Source organism: Wasmannia auropunctata, unplaced genomic scaffold (assembly GCF_000956235.1).
Source record: "Wasmannia auropunctata unplaced genomic scaffold, wasmannia.A_1.0 LD335976.1, whole genome shotgun sequence".
Lineage (NCBI taxonomy): Eukaryota > Metazoa > Arthropoda > Insecta > Hymenoptera > Formicidae > Wasmannia > Wasmannia auropunctata.
The window spans coordinates 404203-417390 of NW_012026914.1; the positions used below are offsets into that span (position 1 = coordinate 404203).

The 13188-nt window shown below is 35.8% G+C and overlaps 1 protein-coding gene across 1 annotated transcript; it reads right to left on the reverse strand.

The window, feature by feature from the left end:
- Positions 1 to 1255: 1255 nt before the first annotated feature.
- On the reverse strand, positions 1256 to 6885 carry LOC105454714 (protein FAM69C). Its single transcript, XM_011697545.1, has 4 exons — positions 6471 to 6885; positions 3262 to 3422; positions 2426 to 3113; positions 1256 to 2141 (listed from the first exon to the last, which is right to left on the reverse strand). The coding sequence occupies exons 1-4, from the start codon at positions 6618 to 6620 to the stop codon at positions 1911 to 1913; spliced, it is 1230 nt and encodes a 409-aa protein (XP_011695847.1). The 5' UTR covers positions 6621 to 6885; the 3' UTR covers positions 1256 to 1910.
- Positions 6886 to 13188: the final 6303 nt, after the last annotated feature.

A 13188-nucleotide genomic window follows, 5' to 3' on the forward strand; every position in this document is an offset into this window, starting at 1 on the left:
ATTTTGAAATGAGATTAAAGAACGATTTAGCGTTACAGCCAAAAGGCCGGCATGTCCGCTCTCGGATCCTTTCTGCTGGTATGCTACGTCGAATATTCCACTACTAGTTATAGAGAAAGAAGTGAACTTTTCATAGTTGCGCTCTCTTTCTAAAACAAGTGTACATACTAAACATTGCACATTATCTGGCACTATACACATTTGCAGTATTTGCACCGGCTCTGTATAAAGTTACAAACCAGTCAAAATCGCTATATGAGATATATTTTTCCTTGTCGATAAAGAGGGTACATTTTGTTTATCCAGTCATTGCTGCAGATGTATTATTTTATCTTTGTTCAATATTCGATGAACAAGAAATATCAAATAATACATTTGCCTATAAATAAATGCATCCGTATGTATGATAGAGAATTTTCTACAGTCGATAAAGTCAAAGTATATTTTACTGACTGCTAAGTAATTTAAAATTTATATACTCTAGCTCCTCTATAGCTGTTATATTACAAGCAGAGCTTCTCTCTAGCTGTTATAAGTGTTATATGTACATATGTATATATATGTTGTATTAATAATAATTATTAACATAAAAATTTCTCAACCATTGTAACTGACAAATGAGTTTAAAATTAAATTTTTAGAAATAGACAAAATATAAACAAAAGACAATAAATCAGTTTAAAAAATGTCAGATTACATACAGAATTTCTAAAATCTTGGGTTTAATGGAATTTGAACTGCGATAATTAAATTCTTATAAATTGATAAACTAATTATCAGGACAATTAAATAGATAATTAAGTAATGGTACAAATAAAAACTCCAAATATCGCTCAAAATATATTGCTACAATTTTAAAAATTTTATTTGTTGCCTACATTTTATGATAAGTAATACTTCTTCATTTGCCACACATACAATTTATACATACATACGTATGTACATACACACACATTCATATACACGCGCGCGCAATATACAAGTCTCAAGTATACTCTGCACAATTGATTCAACTTTCTATATTTTAAGGCATTTCTGACATCGAAATACTGACCATCTTGCATGAGTTTAAAGTAAGAAAAGAGAAATAAATAATAACAACATTCATAAATATATATACATATGATAAAATTCTGCTAAAATTAATTAATCTATTAAAACATATGTTAAAAATAATAATGTTATAATACATTCTTTGTTAATATGTTATAATGCATTATTTTATTTGTCTATATGCAAGAAAACTATATATAGGAACTGGTGTTATTCTTTTATTTGCTAATTAAGCGTATTCGTAAGTTAATTTCTTCAATCGCTATCTATCTGATAGGCTTCCCATATATACAGCACACTTTATCCGAGGGACAGCAAGGACGTACAGGACGTCCCTTAGATAATGTGTGCTGTATGGATATTTTCGAGTTTTTATTATCAAATTACTACAACTTACTTTCTCTATCAATTGTCGATCTAATAAATCTGATATTTGTTATACTAACGTAAATACTTGTATAATTTTTTACTATAAATATTTAATTATAAATAATAAAATTTATAATATTATAAATTATATATGTGTATATATATGTACAATATATTTTTATTGGCATTATTAGCTTCTATTAGATTTTTTGTTATACTATACGTGATGTAAAACAAAAGTGTGTACATTTGTTACGACTGTTCGTACAATACTATACGTACAATACAATATGTAATAAAAAAATTGTACGTGCTGATTTTTAATTTTAAATAAATGGTGTCATTTACGATCTCGATGATTTCTAATAAAGAGAAGTATTTTTACATGTTCAATCGTAAATTTATATAGTGTTTTTATCATTATCATTGGAAGGGAAACACTTGATTTTGTGATTTCAAATAAATTATTTTCTTTATGTTAAAGTTTTTCACGTAAATATCGAGTATTCTTGTTCCATTTCGCTTAGCATATTGTAAAGTCGTTTCTGTAAGCTGTCTGGCGCTGCCGCACGTGGTAAATGCGTCATGTCGCCGCTTGGATTAGCGCATTGCCGCAATAACACTGCCAATGTGCTAGTAGTGTGCTCCGACATGAGCAATCCAGGAATAATTATCGTCCCTGAGAGCGTCCAGCCGAGAAAAATTTTCTCGCAAATAATCTGTAAGCATACATAACTTTTGTGATAAAAATGTACAATAATTAAATTGAGGTAACGTTAGTAATGATAAACAAAAATCTTATCCTGTTTAAAGAGTTTCTTATTAATCAATATCATTAATTACTTTAAGAGAAAACGAGAAATAATATGCAATGAAAGTAATAATAATAATGTACAATTTTATCGGAAATAAACCTGTAAAAATATTTGATGCTGTAATATACATTTTATATCGGTAAAAATATTATAAAAATACTAATTAAAAATATGTATATAACAATTACCTGTAAATTATTATTAAGGACCGGAGACTCGCAGCGTTTTTTCTTCGAGCACACCGACCGGCAGTCAAAATAATCACAGTCCTCGTGCTTCTCGCAGCTTTTACCGTCACTGATAATGCGATCGACGACGGTCTTGGGGAAGACTGCGTCCAAGTCCAAGAATTTCAGTTTCTGCCCGCCTAGGGGTAAACCGAAATGATTGATTTTCACGTCGCAGAGATGAAGTGGCTCGGGAAAGCTCGTCTCCAGCTCCTCGAGCAAATTGAGGATCATCACGGCGAGCTTCAGCCTTTTGGCCCACTCGGGTTTCGAATCGGACAGGGCTAGTACCGTCGTGGGTGTTTCGATTGGTCGGACGTACTCGACCGCGTAGAACGTGCCGCACGTGCCGATCGGCTGCGGAAACACATCCCTGTCTTCGTACAAAATTGCCATTAGATATTCGTTCTCTTGCAACAGCGGCCAGAGATTTTCCATCTCCAGCCGACGTCTCACGGCGTCGGTCTCGACTCGATGAGTGCGCAACCGGGCGAGTCTCTCCAGCTGATGCTGCGAAAGAGTCACGTTGAGTTTATTGATAACCAAGTCCTTGATCATGGTGATAAAGTCCTCCTCGGATGGGAAGTGTCGGGAACCGGTCGCATCTACCCAATAGAGCGACTCGAATTGCTCCGAGGATATTTTGGTTCTAATCGAGATAAATAAGATTCATACAAGAGAATTAAAATTTTTTAATATTGACAAAATATGAAAATAATACGAAAAATAAAAATTAAAAGAAGCGCAACTTTTGGACCCGCATAACTAATGTAGAAAGAGAACGAAAGAAAGAATACCTCGAAGCCTTGAATACAAGCCGCGTCGCTTCCCAATGCGCGGAGAAAACAGCTTCCTTGCCCGCATGAAGCGTCTCGCATGCTAGCGAATTTATCCCTTTTTCTGTGCACAATGGTTCGCAGAGAATCCCCATCGCTGTGCCATCTCGGTGCTGACTGCACTGAAATAGAAATTATATAATAGAATACAGAGTCGGATAAGTGAAAAAATTTCAAACTCATTGTAATCCAAAAAGATGTATTCTGTGAAAATAAAACAAAAATATACGCAATGACATGGAGCTGTGTAATAACTTGTGTATGAAACTTTTTATATTGTAGCTAAACAATAATGATGATTATTAATAAACAATTATTAATACATAAATCATTCTGCTAAAGCTAGAACATTATAAATCATAATTCATTGCAATTCTTTTTATATTTATTGTATTATATTATATATTAGTTTATTAAATTTTAAAATTACATTAAATAAGAAAAAGCGCAAAGAGAAGAGAGAGAGAGAGAGAGAGAGAGAGAGAGAGTTTGAGTGAGAAGAAGTATATTGAAGTCAAGTTGGTAATTATCTGAATTAGTAGAAATGATTAAACTACTCTGCCTCTGAGCAAGTAATTTATTTGTCTTTATCTGAACAAACTGGCGCATTTTTTGCGCTACTTGCTTTCGAGTAAATGTTAATTTAATGACGAAGTTGAACGAACGCGTTTTAGCATTTATTTCAGTGCACGCATTGCAATTTCTTTCGGCCAGACACTATCCGAGTCAGTCCGAGAATCGAGAGCGATGAAAGAGCATGGCTCTCTCTTGCGCGCGTGGGCGCCCATATATTCGTGTGTAAAGCATATATTGCACGCGTGAATGTGGTACATACAACGTCGTAACGTTCCACGGGCTCGTTCGTGTGATATTTTTAGTCGGCCCAATCGGCCACGATGAGGGGAACAGTCTCGAGAGGGGACCGCGGCGCGACTTCGCGGCTCCCGTACAGGCGTGTCATGCGTGCCTGCACATTCTGCGCATCCGAGGTGGCACTTATCGAAACCGCTGTCAAGACGGAATGACTTATCTCTCATTACTGTAAATTACGTTTTATCAGTAAACGAACGCTTTCATATATATATATATATATATATATATATGTATATACTGCCGTGACATTTCTCTTTTGCTAGAAAAAAAAATACAACAGAATAACATCAAATGGATAAGCGATTCGTTTATAATAGCAGAGCAATCAAGCCAATATGCTTGTGTTAAAAAGAAATACTGCAACTACTTCTCTGTTCTCTGCAATAAAGATAGTTTTCACTATAATAGAGATATATTTTTTAAAATTAAGTTGAAATATATATTGCCATCTATCTCTTTTAGTTTAATTAACTTTAATTTAAAATGACCACTTATGTGGAAACATACAATTTTTCGAGTTATATTCATTAGATATTAATGAGTACTGTTTGTTCTCTGACCCCTTTTTTTAACGCCGAATAAGTGAAATAACAGTCTGTACATTTTCTCTCTCTCTCTCTCTCTCTTTCTACAGTATTTATTTCACAAGCACAATAAAAATTTGTTTTAGAAAACTATCGAAATTTTTAGAATGGTTTGATAACACTTGAACCTTTTCGGAAAATTTTTAATTCAATGAACGTATACAGTAAAACTCGGAAAAGTATTAGATGTTATATGTTATCGCTCTTGTGTCCCACAACGGTCTTGCGTGTGTCAAGTATTACATAAGCGATTTTCCTCTTAATTCTAGACAGCGACAGTACTGTTAGAATGTAATGACCAGTGACATGTAGGATTTAAGACATATAAGACTTCATTGACAATATGCCTGATTATCGTTGTAGTTTTTAATTTCTCTACAATTGCTTATTCTAAAAGACATTCCCAGAAACTTTATTTCACAAATTATAAAGAAATCTAAAGTTGATTACGATAATTTTAACGCAAATCTTGATGCAAAATTTTCGATATATTTTGTAGAAAAAAATTATTTAATGTGATGAAATTTTTTTTTAACCAATGTAATAATTTTATTTTTCTCTATATGTAATTTAATAAACTCTAATATACGTGATCTATGTATTTTTTTATAAATTTATCGTCAGTATAAGTTTCAGTAAATTAATCTTTTCGATTCGATAAAAAATCAATCATATTTATGCATGTATAATTAAAATCGCAAATAAATTGTAATCATTTTTAGTTGATATTATTCGATATAATATGCAATCAAAAGAAATACTTTATTAAACATCTCGAAACATTTTAGAGATGTGTTATTCAAGTGTGGGTCGATCTCGACGAATTTAGGAATATTTTATAGGGATCGATATCTGGAGTACTATATTCGGGTTACTAGAACGCAGCCTTGCCGGATTATCACTGCAGAAATTCAAGTTTATAGGTAAGCTCTCGTCAATAAGTTTCTAAATGTTTATCGATAAATTATTCAGTCAAAATTATGTATACTAAACTCGTAATCGTAAGTAAATTTTTTCCAGATAAGTTATCTCTTGGCCAATTTTCAAGCTGAACTTTCCAAGTTTCGGGCCAAGTATTATACACTTGACTTCTCTTCCGTACGATAAGTTTATCAGTGAATCATGTAAGGTTTACAATTTTTATCATAGCAGTCCATTTTATCAATGACCTCTGCGAACGTGAATTAATCGATCTTTGTACTGAACTTGTACTTTTGTTTGCCGGCCGACCATTACATTGATTATACTTGAATTCTCTCGGTGCCAAGTTTATCGCGGGGACTACGCGATTGTTCCGCTTTTCACTCGAAGCGATATAACTGTAGAGAAAATTTCCGCGAATGTAATTCTACGTCGCTTTGGAGATGATCGCATGCGACGATCGTAACATTTGTACGTACAAATTTGCCGCGGATTGAGGGGTGATCGCGCGGGCACACGTACGCTTGTCCCCGTCACTCCCGTTTTCCGGAGGCTGCGGCAAAGTACGCGTGCGTCCACTCGCGGCTCTTTCATCCCCTTTCGCCGGCGCAGGACTCACTCGCACACCTTCATTACCTCGACGCGTATTCGGTATTCACCCCGTGCCAATCCTCTCCTCGCGCAATCGGCGCAATCGGTATCGCGTTCGAATAGTTCGAATTTAAGATGCGATGTCGCGCGCACGTAGTACGCCGGCCGTACCGGATCGGAGTAACATTCAGTGAAACTCACCACGGTAGACACGTGACGCCAAGCCTCGAGATTCGTGCACATTATGCCCCAATGTAGAAGCAGGTAGACGACGAGAAACAGACTGGACACCAGGAGGATCGCCGCGAGTTTGTAGTGGTACATGAAACCGGGCAGCCGACGGATGTTCATGATCGCGTTGCCATTCGTCAGGTACCTGACGGAGATCAAGGTGAGCGGATTTCCGTTTCGTTTTCTTAATTTTTCTTTCTCGTTTCTTATTTTTCTCCTCTCTCTCTTTCTCTCTCTTCTTTTAATTTTATCTACGACCCGGCCTCGTGGTCCTCATCGTCGTCTTTTGCGACGACACCGACGTGTTTCGCGTCAACATTTCGTTCCAATTCCGTCTCGTATTCCGCCGCCGCTGCCGCTGCCGCTACGACCCCTGGGTCGCGTCGATGACGAGCGTTTGCGGCAATGCGGCATAATCTGCAGCTGCACCGTACGAGAACGAGGAAGGCGAGCGTCGCGACGCTGCGCCTCTCGTGGCGAATCTTGCGATTCTGTCAGGAACGTACGACGATTGGTGAACACCCCGCCGCGGGATGACAATGCCGCGATAATTGGCAAACTGACGATACGCAGCATTACGTTTTTACGTGTCAAGATGATCCCATGTTTCGACATGCTGTTGAATCTCCTTCTCATGGTCGGGGAACAATTCAAACTGTCTTCTGCATGAGTAAATAATAGGTCTGTTCTTTATTATTGTACTGGACTAAAACTTTTTTTTTTATTATTATTAAACGTCAAATATATATTTATTTTATTTTTACATATGATTTCAACTACAAAAAACAGACCTACTGATTGAGTGATTGATTTTGTTGGCATATTTGTTATTATTTTATCTCGCGAAGGCGCAGTTGTCCAGTTGCTACATGTTCGGTGTATTTCCAAACTCGCACAAATTGATTTTAAAGGTTTAATTAACGTAATTGGTGTGTGTATATCGCTGTTTGTTTAATACGCATATATCTCTTCAAAATTTTGTGCATAAATAATAAAGTACTAAATATTGCATAAATATTGTAATATACGCGATAATTTTTAATTAGGAAAAAATTCCACAGAAATAATTATTTCAAATTCACAAACAAACTTTTAGTATAAATTTAAAATAGTCTTTTTTTATGTATAATATCTCTAAATATAGAGAAACTATAATTGATATCATAAGACGTATGAGAGTAATCTTATTAACAAAAAATGAATTTTTATTAAGAAATAATTTTCATTGTACTATTTTATACCGATGCATTATTTTTTATACTTTACTATTAATTAGAAATAATATGATACTTGTGGAAGATTAATAAAATAAAATATTAAACACTGCTGCATACATTATGCATTATGACATCGTTTTTCTGCACTTTCTAATAATTTTTTTCATCTTTCTTTTTTGGAAGCTTGAATAATTTAATGGTTGTTTACAAAGTTTTGAAAAATTATGATTCCAAAATTTTTTGAAGTAAAGAAAAGTTATAATCTCTATTTATTTCATCCTAACTACAGTAAGAACGTGCGATTAATTGAGAGGAGAAAGAGAGAAAGAGAAAGAAAGCGAATCGCTTTTATTTTGCTTTCTCTCTCTCTCTTTCTCTCTCTCTTTCAGTCTTTTAACAATAAATCTTTATTTTCTCGCACATCTCAATGATAATAAAATGACATACATCCTTTTCATCGGCGTGTCACATCCGAGCAGTTTCTAAATCGCGCGCGCTACCGAATGTGTGAGGAAGCAAGCAGGAGAGAGAGAGAGACAGAGACGCACCTGCGTGCCGCGACGCGCAGCTGCGACCTTCGACGCCCTTGTACCGCCGGCAGACGTTTCGTCGGGAGAGAACATCATCGTCATTTTTACACGAGACGCCGCACGTTCATGTAGAGGATCTACGATTGAGCTCCGTGACATCGTTGTCAACATCGTTGTTATCGTCACTATTGTTCGTCCGGTGCGGATTTCTCTCTAAAAAACCGGTCTCGTCTTTGCAAAGTTGAGGACCGGAAGCGCGGAAGTGTTCCGCCGAGCGGACGTGCGAGCGAGCGCGAGTGCATATCGCTTCGTGCGGCTTCGTTCTTTAAAAAGAAAGGATTAAAAGAGGGAGAGGACGTCTTCCGGAGAGTCGGTGAGTGACGCAACGCGCATGTGATTTCTTTAAAAAAAAGAATGGCACTTAAACATATGAGAAAAAATGTAATGAAAAATATTACAGAGATCATATAATAATATTTTATTTTCTGCAATTTGAATTGAAAAAGATTCCACGAGAATATTTCCAGTAAACATGTTTAATTTTGATTAATTGATTGTTTTCAAATAATAATATTAATTTAAATCTTAACGAAGCTTTTGTTGTTCAATTTTATCAAATTTTCAAGTAAATTTTAGGTCTTCAATAAATAGATTATAAAAAGTTTTTTAATTTTAATTAAAGTTTCTTAGATTTTCAAATTTTTTTAAAGTAATTTTGATAATTTTATTTAGAGAGTTAAATGAGTAAAAGCATACTTCATCTTTCCTCATCTCCCCTTTTTGTTTGCAGCTATTAACCCCTTGGTTGGGGATGAATACAATGTATATAAGGTTTGTGTAGATCGACAACGATATGACTCGCTCTGTAGGGAGTTTGCTCTTTAAGTGCTCATTCTGATGATTTGCTTGATTATATCAACTTTATTCATCTAACATGGTCGCGATACTTGCAATGCCAATGCTCCGATTTTGCCATCGGTAATATCATAGGATGACATTGACAGAAAATTATTTTGAAAATTTGAATTGTTTTTATATATAAGGATGAAAATACAACGGATATTTAAAATAAAGTATACGAAGATTAATTAAATTTTCATACAGAAAGAGTTAAACTTTCTCTTTGGATTCGTTAATGATTATTATAACATAGAGATCATATGAAAAGAAAATTGCGTCAGGCCGAGAGGGAGAAACGCGAAAGTGGTCTTTTTAATTAATGAAAGAATATATGAGGGCTCGACACAAAAAGTTCACCGATTAGACAAGTTATCGTACACTGGCAGTTCGACAAACCGTTCACCAATCGCGAATCTCATTTCCAGTGAGATGAGTTTCTCTCTCTCTCTCTCTCTCTCTCTCTCTCTCCCTCTTCCCCTTTCTCTCACTCTTTTTCTTAGCGCGAAAAAAACATTTAACAGTGCTACCATGAGACCTTCAACGCGTATATCTTGTAGAAGACTGCAATTGCTCCCACACCAGCTTCTACCATCGGACGAAAATAAACGCGATACTGCTTTGCGGGCAGGTTGAAGCGATTTGTGGTTGATGATCCATCTCGCGCGAACAGAAATATGGACTCGTGCCGAGTTCGTAATGAAATTGTGAATGGGTAGGTTTAGATGTCGCAAAAAATTTATTCTGCAAGATAGGCTGAGCTTTCGTAATGTAAACTTTAATTGAATTTTTAAATTCCCTCCTTAATAAATAAAATTATCTTTATAATGAAAATATTTAAATACAACTATAATTACATCGATAAAATTTAATATTATTTGTTGTGGGCGGACGCGAACGAGTGTTTAAGATTGTCACAAGAATGCTTCGTTTTCCCATCCCATTGGCATGCAAAAAAAAAGAACGAGTTTCTTTGATCTTCACGTCCAAGTCGTTGAAGTAGGTTCGCCTTTGACCTTTTATCTTCCTCCTCTTTCTTCTCTTTTTCTTTTTGTTCACCTGTATGTGTTGTTCACATTTCACGTTGTGTTATTCGTTATTTCTATAGTTACTCGAGTAGGCGCGAATCGCGGCCACGGCTGAACATCACGATCCGGCCGTGATCGCGCGAGATCGACCGATTAATCGCGCGATACAGACGCCCGCCAGACTGTAAATCGCGCGATGAGATCTCCCAGCCGATAAAGGTCGCAGTCTGCTATTTCCATCGTATTGACCGTGATCTTGAATAGAAGACTGTATAGAATTGCATTCCTTATTTTCTAGGATTTATGATAAAGTTGATGGATCTCTCGCATGGTGCAAATTTAAATGAAAACGAGAGAGATTAGAAAATGCTGAATTTTGCTTCTGTGCCATTGGATTGGGCGACTAAGTTAGTGAAGGTCACCTTGAGGAGCACGACCTTCGATCCAATGTGCCGGATGGATTTTCCTTAAACGTGTCGCGCCTGCGTTATCGGTCTTCCCGCGTGATCCGTATAATGAAAGCCGCTTTTCTCCCACGACAGTACTTAAAAAGGTCATCGTCAAGCGGTCGTTCTCCTCTCCACAAATTCACTCAGTATTTTACGAAGTTTGTCTCGCAAAGATTTTCTAATTTTTCATTCTATTTCAAGAATGACAGTATATTTCTATCTCTGATAATTAATTTACTAAAATCTTTTAATTTATAAATAAAAATAATTGTTATTGGTAGCACCAAACAGATGGCATTTACAGATTCTCATAAAATACTTCTTATGGTATCATCGATTATTGAAAGGTTAATTACATACATGGATCATTAATGCAGAGAAGGTTAAAAAATACAATTTCTATTATATGATCGCACACGATTTTAATTTTAATATCTAGAAAAGAAAATTATGATTTACGATCAGCTTAAATTGAATATAGATTTAACAGGCGTTTCCACGTACACTTATCGTAGTTTCATACACGTTAATAAACATAAAATATTATAGAATATGCAATTTTGATAATTAATATTTTTTTTACATAAATTTTTAGATTGTATATACTGCTTATACTATCTACTTTTGTCTCGATTAAAGTTAAAAAAGAAAAAATGTTATTTTTATAAAGTCGTTTTGATTTGTTTATTGTTTTATTGTTACTACTTTAAAACGTTATCATTTCTATGTATTATACGTAAAATTTATATTTTTTAATTTTCTTCAGAATTTTTAAAAATTGTATTATATATTGTATATGTATATGTATTGTATATGTATTATATAGGTACGAGTATTACTTTTTTTTTAGAGTATTAGTAATAATTGATGTTTCTGGGACATATCTTTATGTTGATGTAAGTTAAAGAGTCTTTTTTTATAAGATGTCAAATACTTTTACGTAAGTCAAATATTTCTCGCTACTTATAATGTCGAACTACTCGTGTTATATAAGATGAGTCATCTGACAAACTTAAATAAATTCTAAATTGTACGTCATATATGTATAGAAATATTTGACATAAAAATCACATACTTTCCAACGTTTCTCGATCTTCCATTGAGATAAAGAGCAATCCTCTCTTTCTTTTTCAATATACATATATAACCTTTCGTCTAAATATTTCTTCTTAATAATAATTACAATTAGAATGGGTTCTTCAAAGAAAGATTTGATTGGATCCTAAACGTTTCTCATTATCACGTGTTGATTTTATAAACCGCTGGGAGCTCAAACAACCGCCGCAAGAAGAAGGAACAAACGTGTCGTGCCGATTGCGTCGATCGTGCGTGACGATTCACGCACGGTAGATCGGCGCGTTCTTGCAGACGGCGAACGTCCGACCGAACCGGGCAGGGAGTGGTTACACAGTCGCTAAGAAGAAAAAAAAAAGCAAAACGAGACAGACGGTGGGGAGAGAAGGGACGAAGGTGGAGGGTCGATTCTGTCTCGCGGTACATCGTCGAGTGCAATGGCCAATCGGCCAACCGCATTTTCATCCTTCCGGCGCGGCGCGGCGGCACGCCGGTAATAACGACGTCGTTTCCTCGTTATTAACACGCGCGATTTCGAATCTGCGATTATATTATTACGCAGCTCAATATGCCGGATTAGAGAGAGAGAGAGAGAGAATAAGAGAGATGAAAGGGGATATCGCGCGTATAATCCGTTGTATTTCATTTCCGAGTGGAATTTCGTGTCTGTTGAAAAAACAAATACTCGTGCTCGTTGGAGAACTTGGAGAACGCCCGCGGAGGGACGCGTTTTCTTCGTAGAAACGTAAACCAGAAATAAGTTTTTAGCATTTATTTTTATTAAATAATGTTCTTCGAATATTTCTTAAAAAATAGGTCGGGTAGGTATATCCGGAAGTGCTGGCAAAGAGGCGTTTTGTTCTGTCGAGATAGAAATCGATAAAATCATAGCGATAAGATCAATATGAGGAGGTCGATGCCGCGATAGGAAATAAAGCTGCCACATAATTTAGTTATACATACGTCGCGTCTTTTCTTTTTCTCCTTTCCTTTTCTTCTGATCGTAAATTTACAATCTCTTTTGTCACGAGTAATATCGAAAGATGTTGGCGTAAGCATTTTCTTGCAACGTTTTATCGTGCCGGATACGTAACATACGTGTTATCTTGTTTTGTTTTCCGCGTGCACAACGTGTATACGAAAATAGTTATTACTGGCAGTACGATACGCGCAGCCTCGCGAAGCGACTGAAAATCGGAGCCGTATCGCTTCGATTTACGACCTGTGCACCGCTTGGGTGTGTGCGCGATTTCAGGCATGGACGCAACGAAAGCGGATGCGCTCATTTCTCGATCATTCATGTTAGCAATTTGAATACGCAGATTCTCTATCTAGAAGCACCATAAATTTATTTCGGATCGTCGACTCTTTCGAAATTGCATCTCCGAAGATGCATCTCCGAAGGTGCGATTATGACATAAATTCACGACTAAGTGTCAATTTGCTTAACCCTTCCTAATGAATTTTCTAAAAACTCAAGCCAAAGGATGCTT

Bases quoted from the DNA above. Each gene is read 5' to 3' on its own strand.
- LOC105454714 (XM_011697545.1), bottom strand. From the start codon at position 6,620: ATGAACATCCGTCGGCTGCCCGGTTTCATGTACCACTACAAACTCGCG. The intron at 3,423-6,470 runs GTGAGTTTCACT...TTTCTATTTCAG, and splicing joins GGCGTCACGTGTCTACCGTG to TGCAGTCAGCACCGAGATGG. The intron at 3,114-3,261 runs GTATTCTTTCTT...TATCTCGATTAG, and splicing joins CTTGTATTCAAGGCTTCGAG to AACCAAAATATCCTCGGAGC.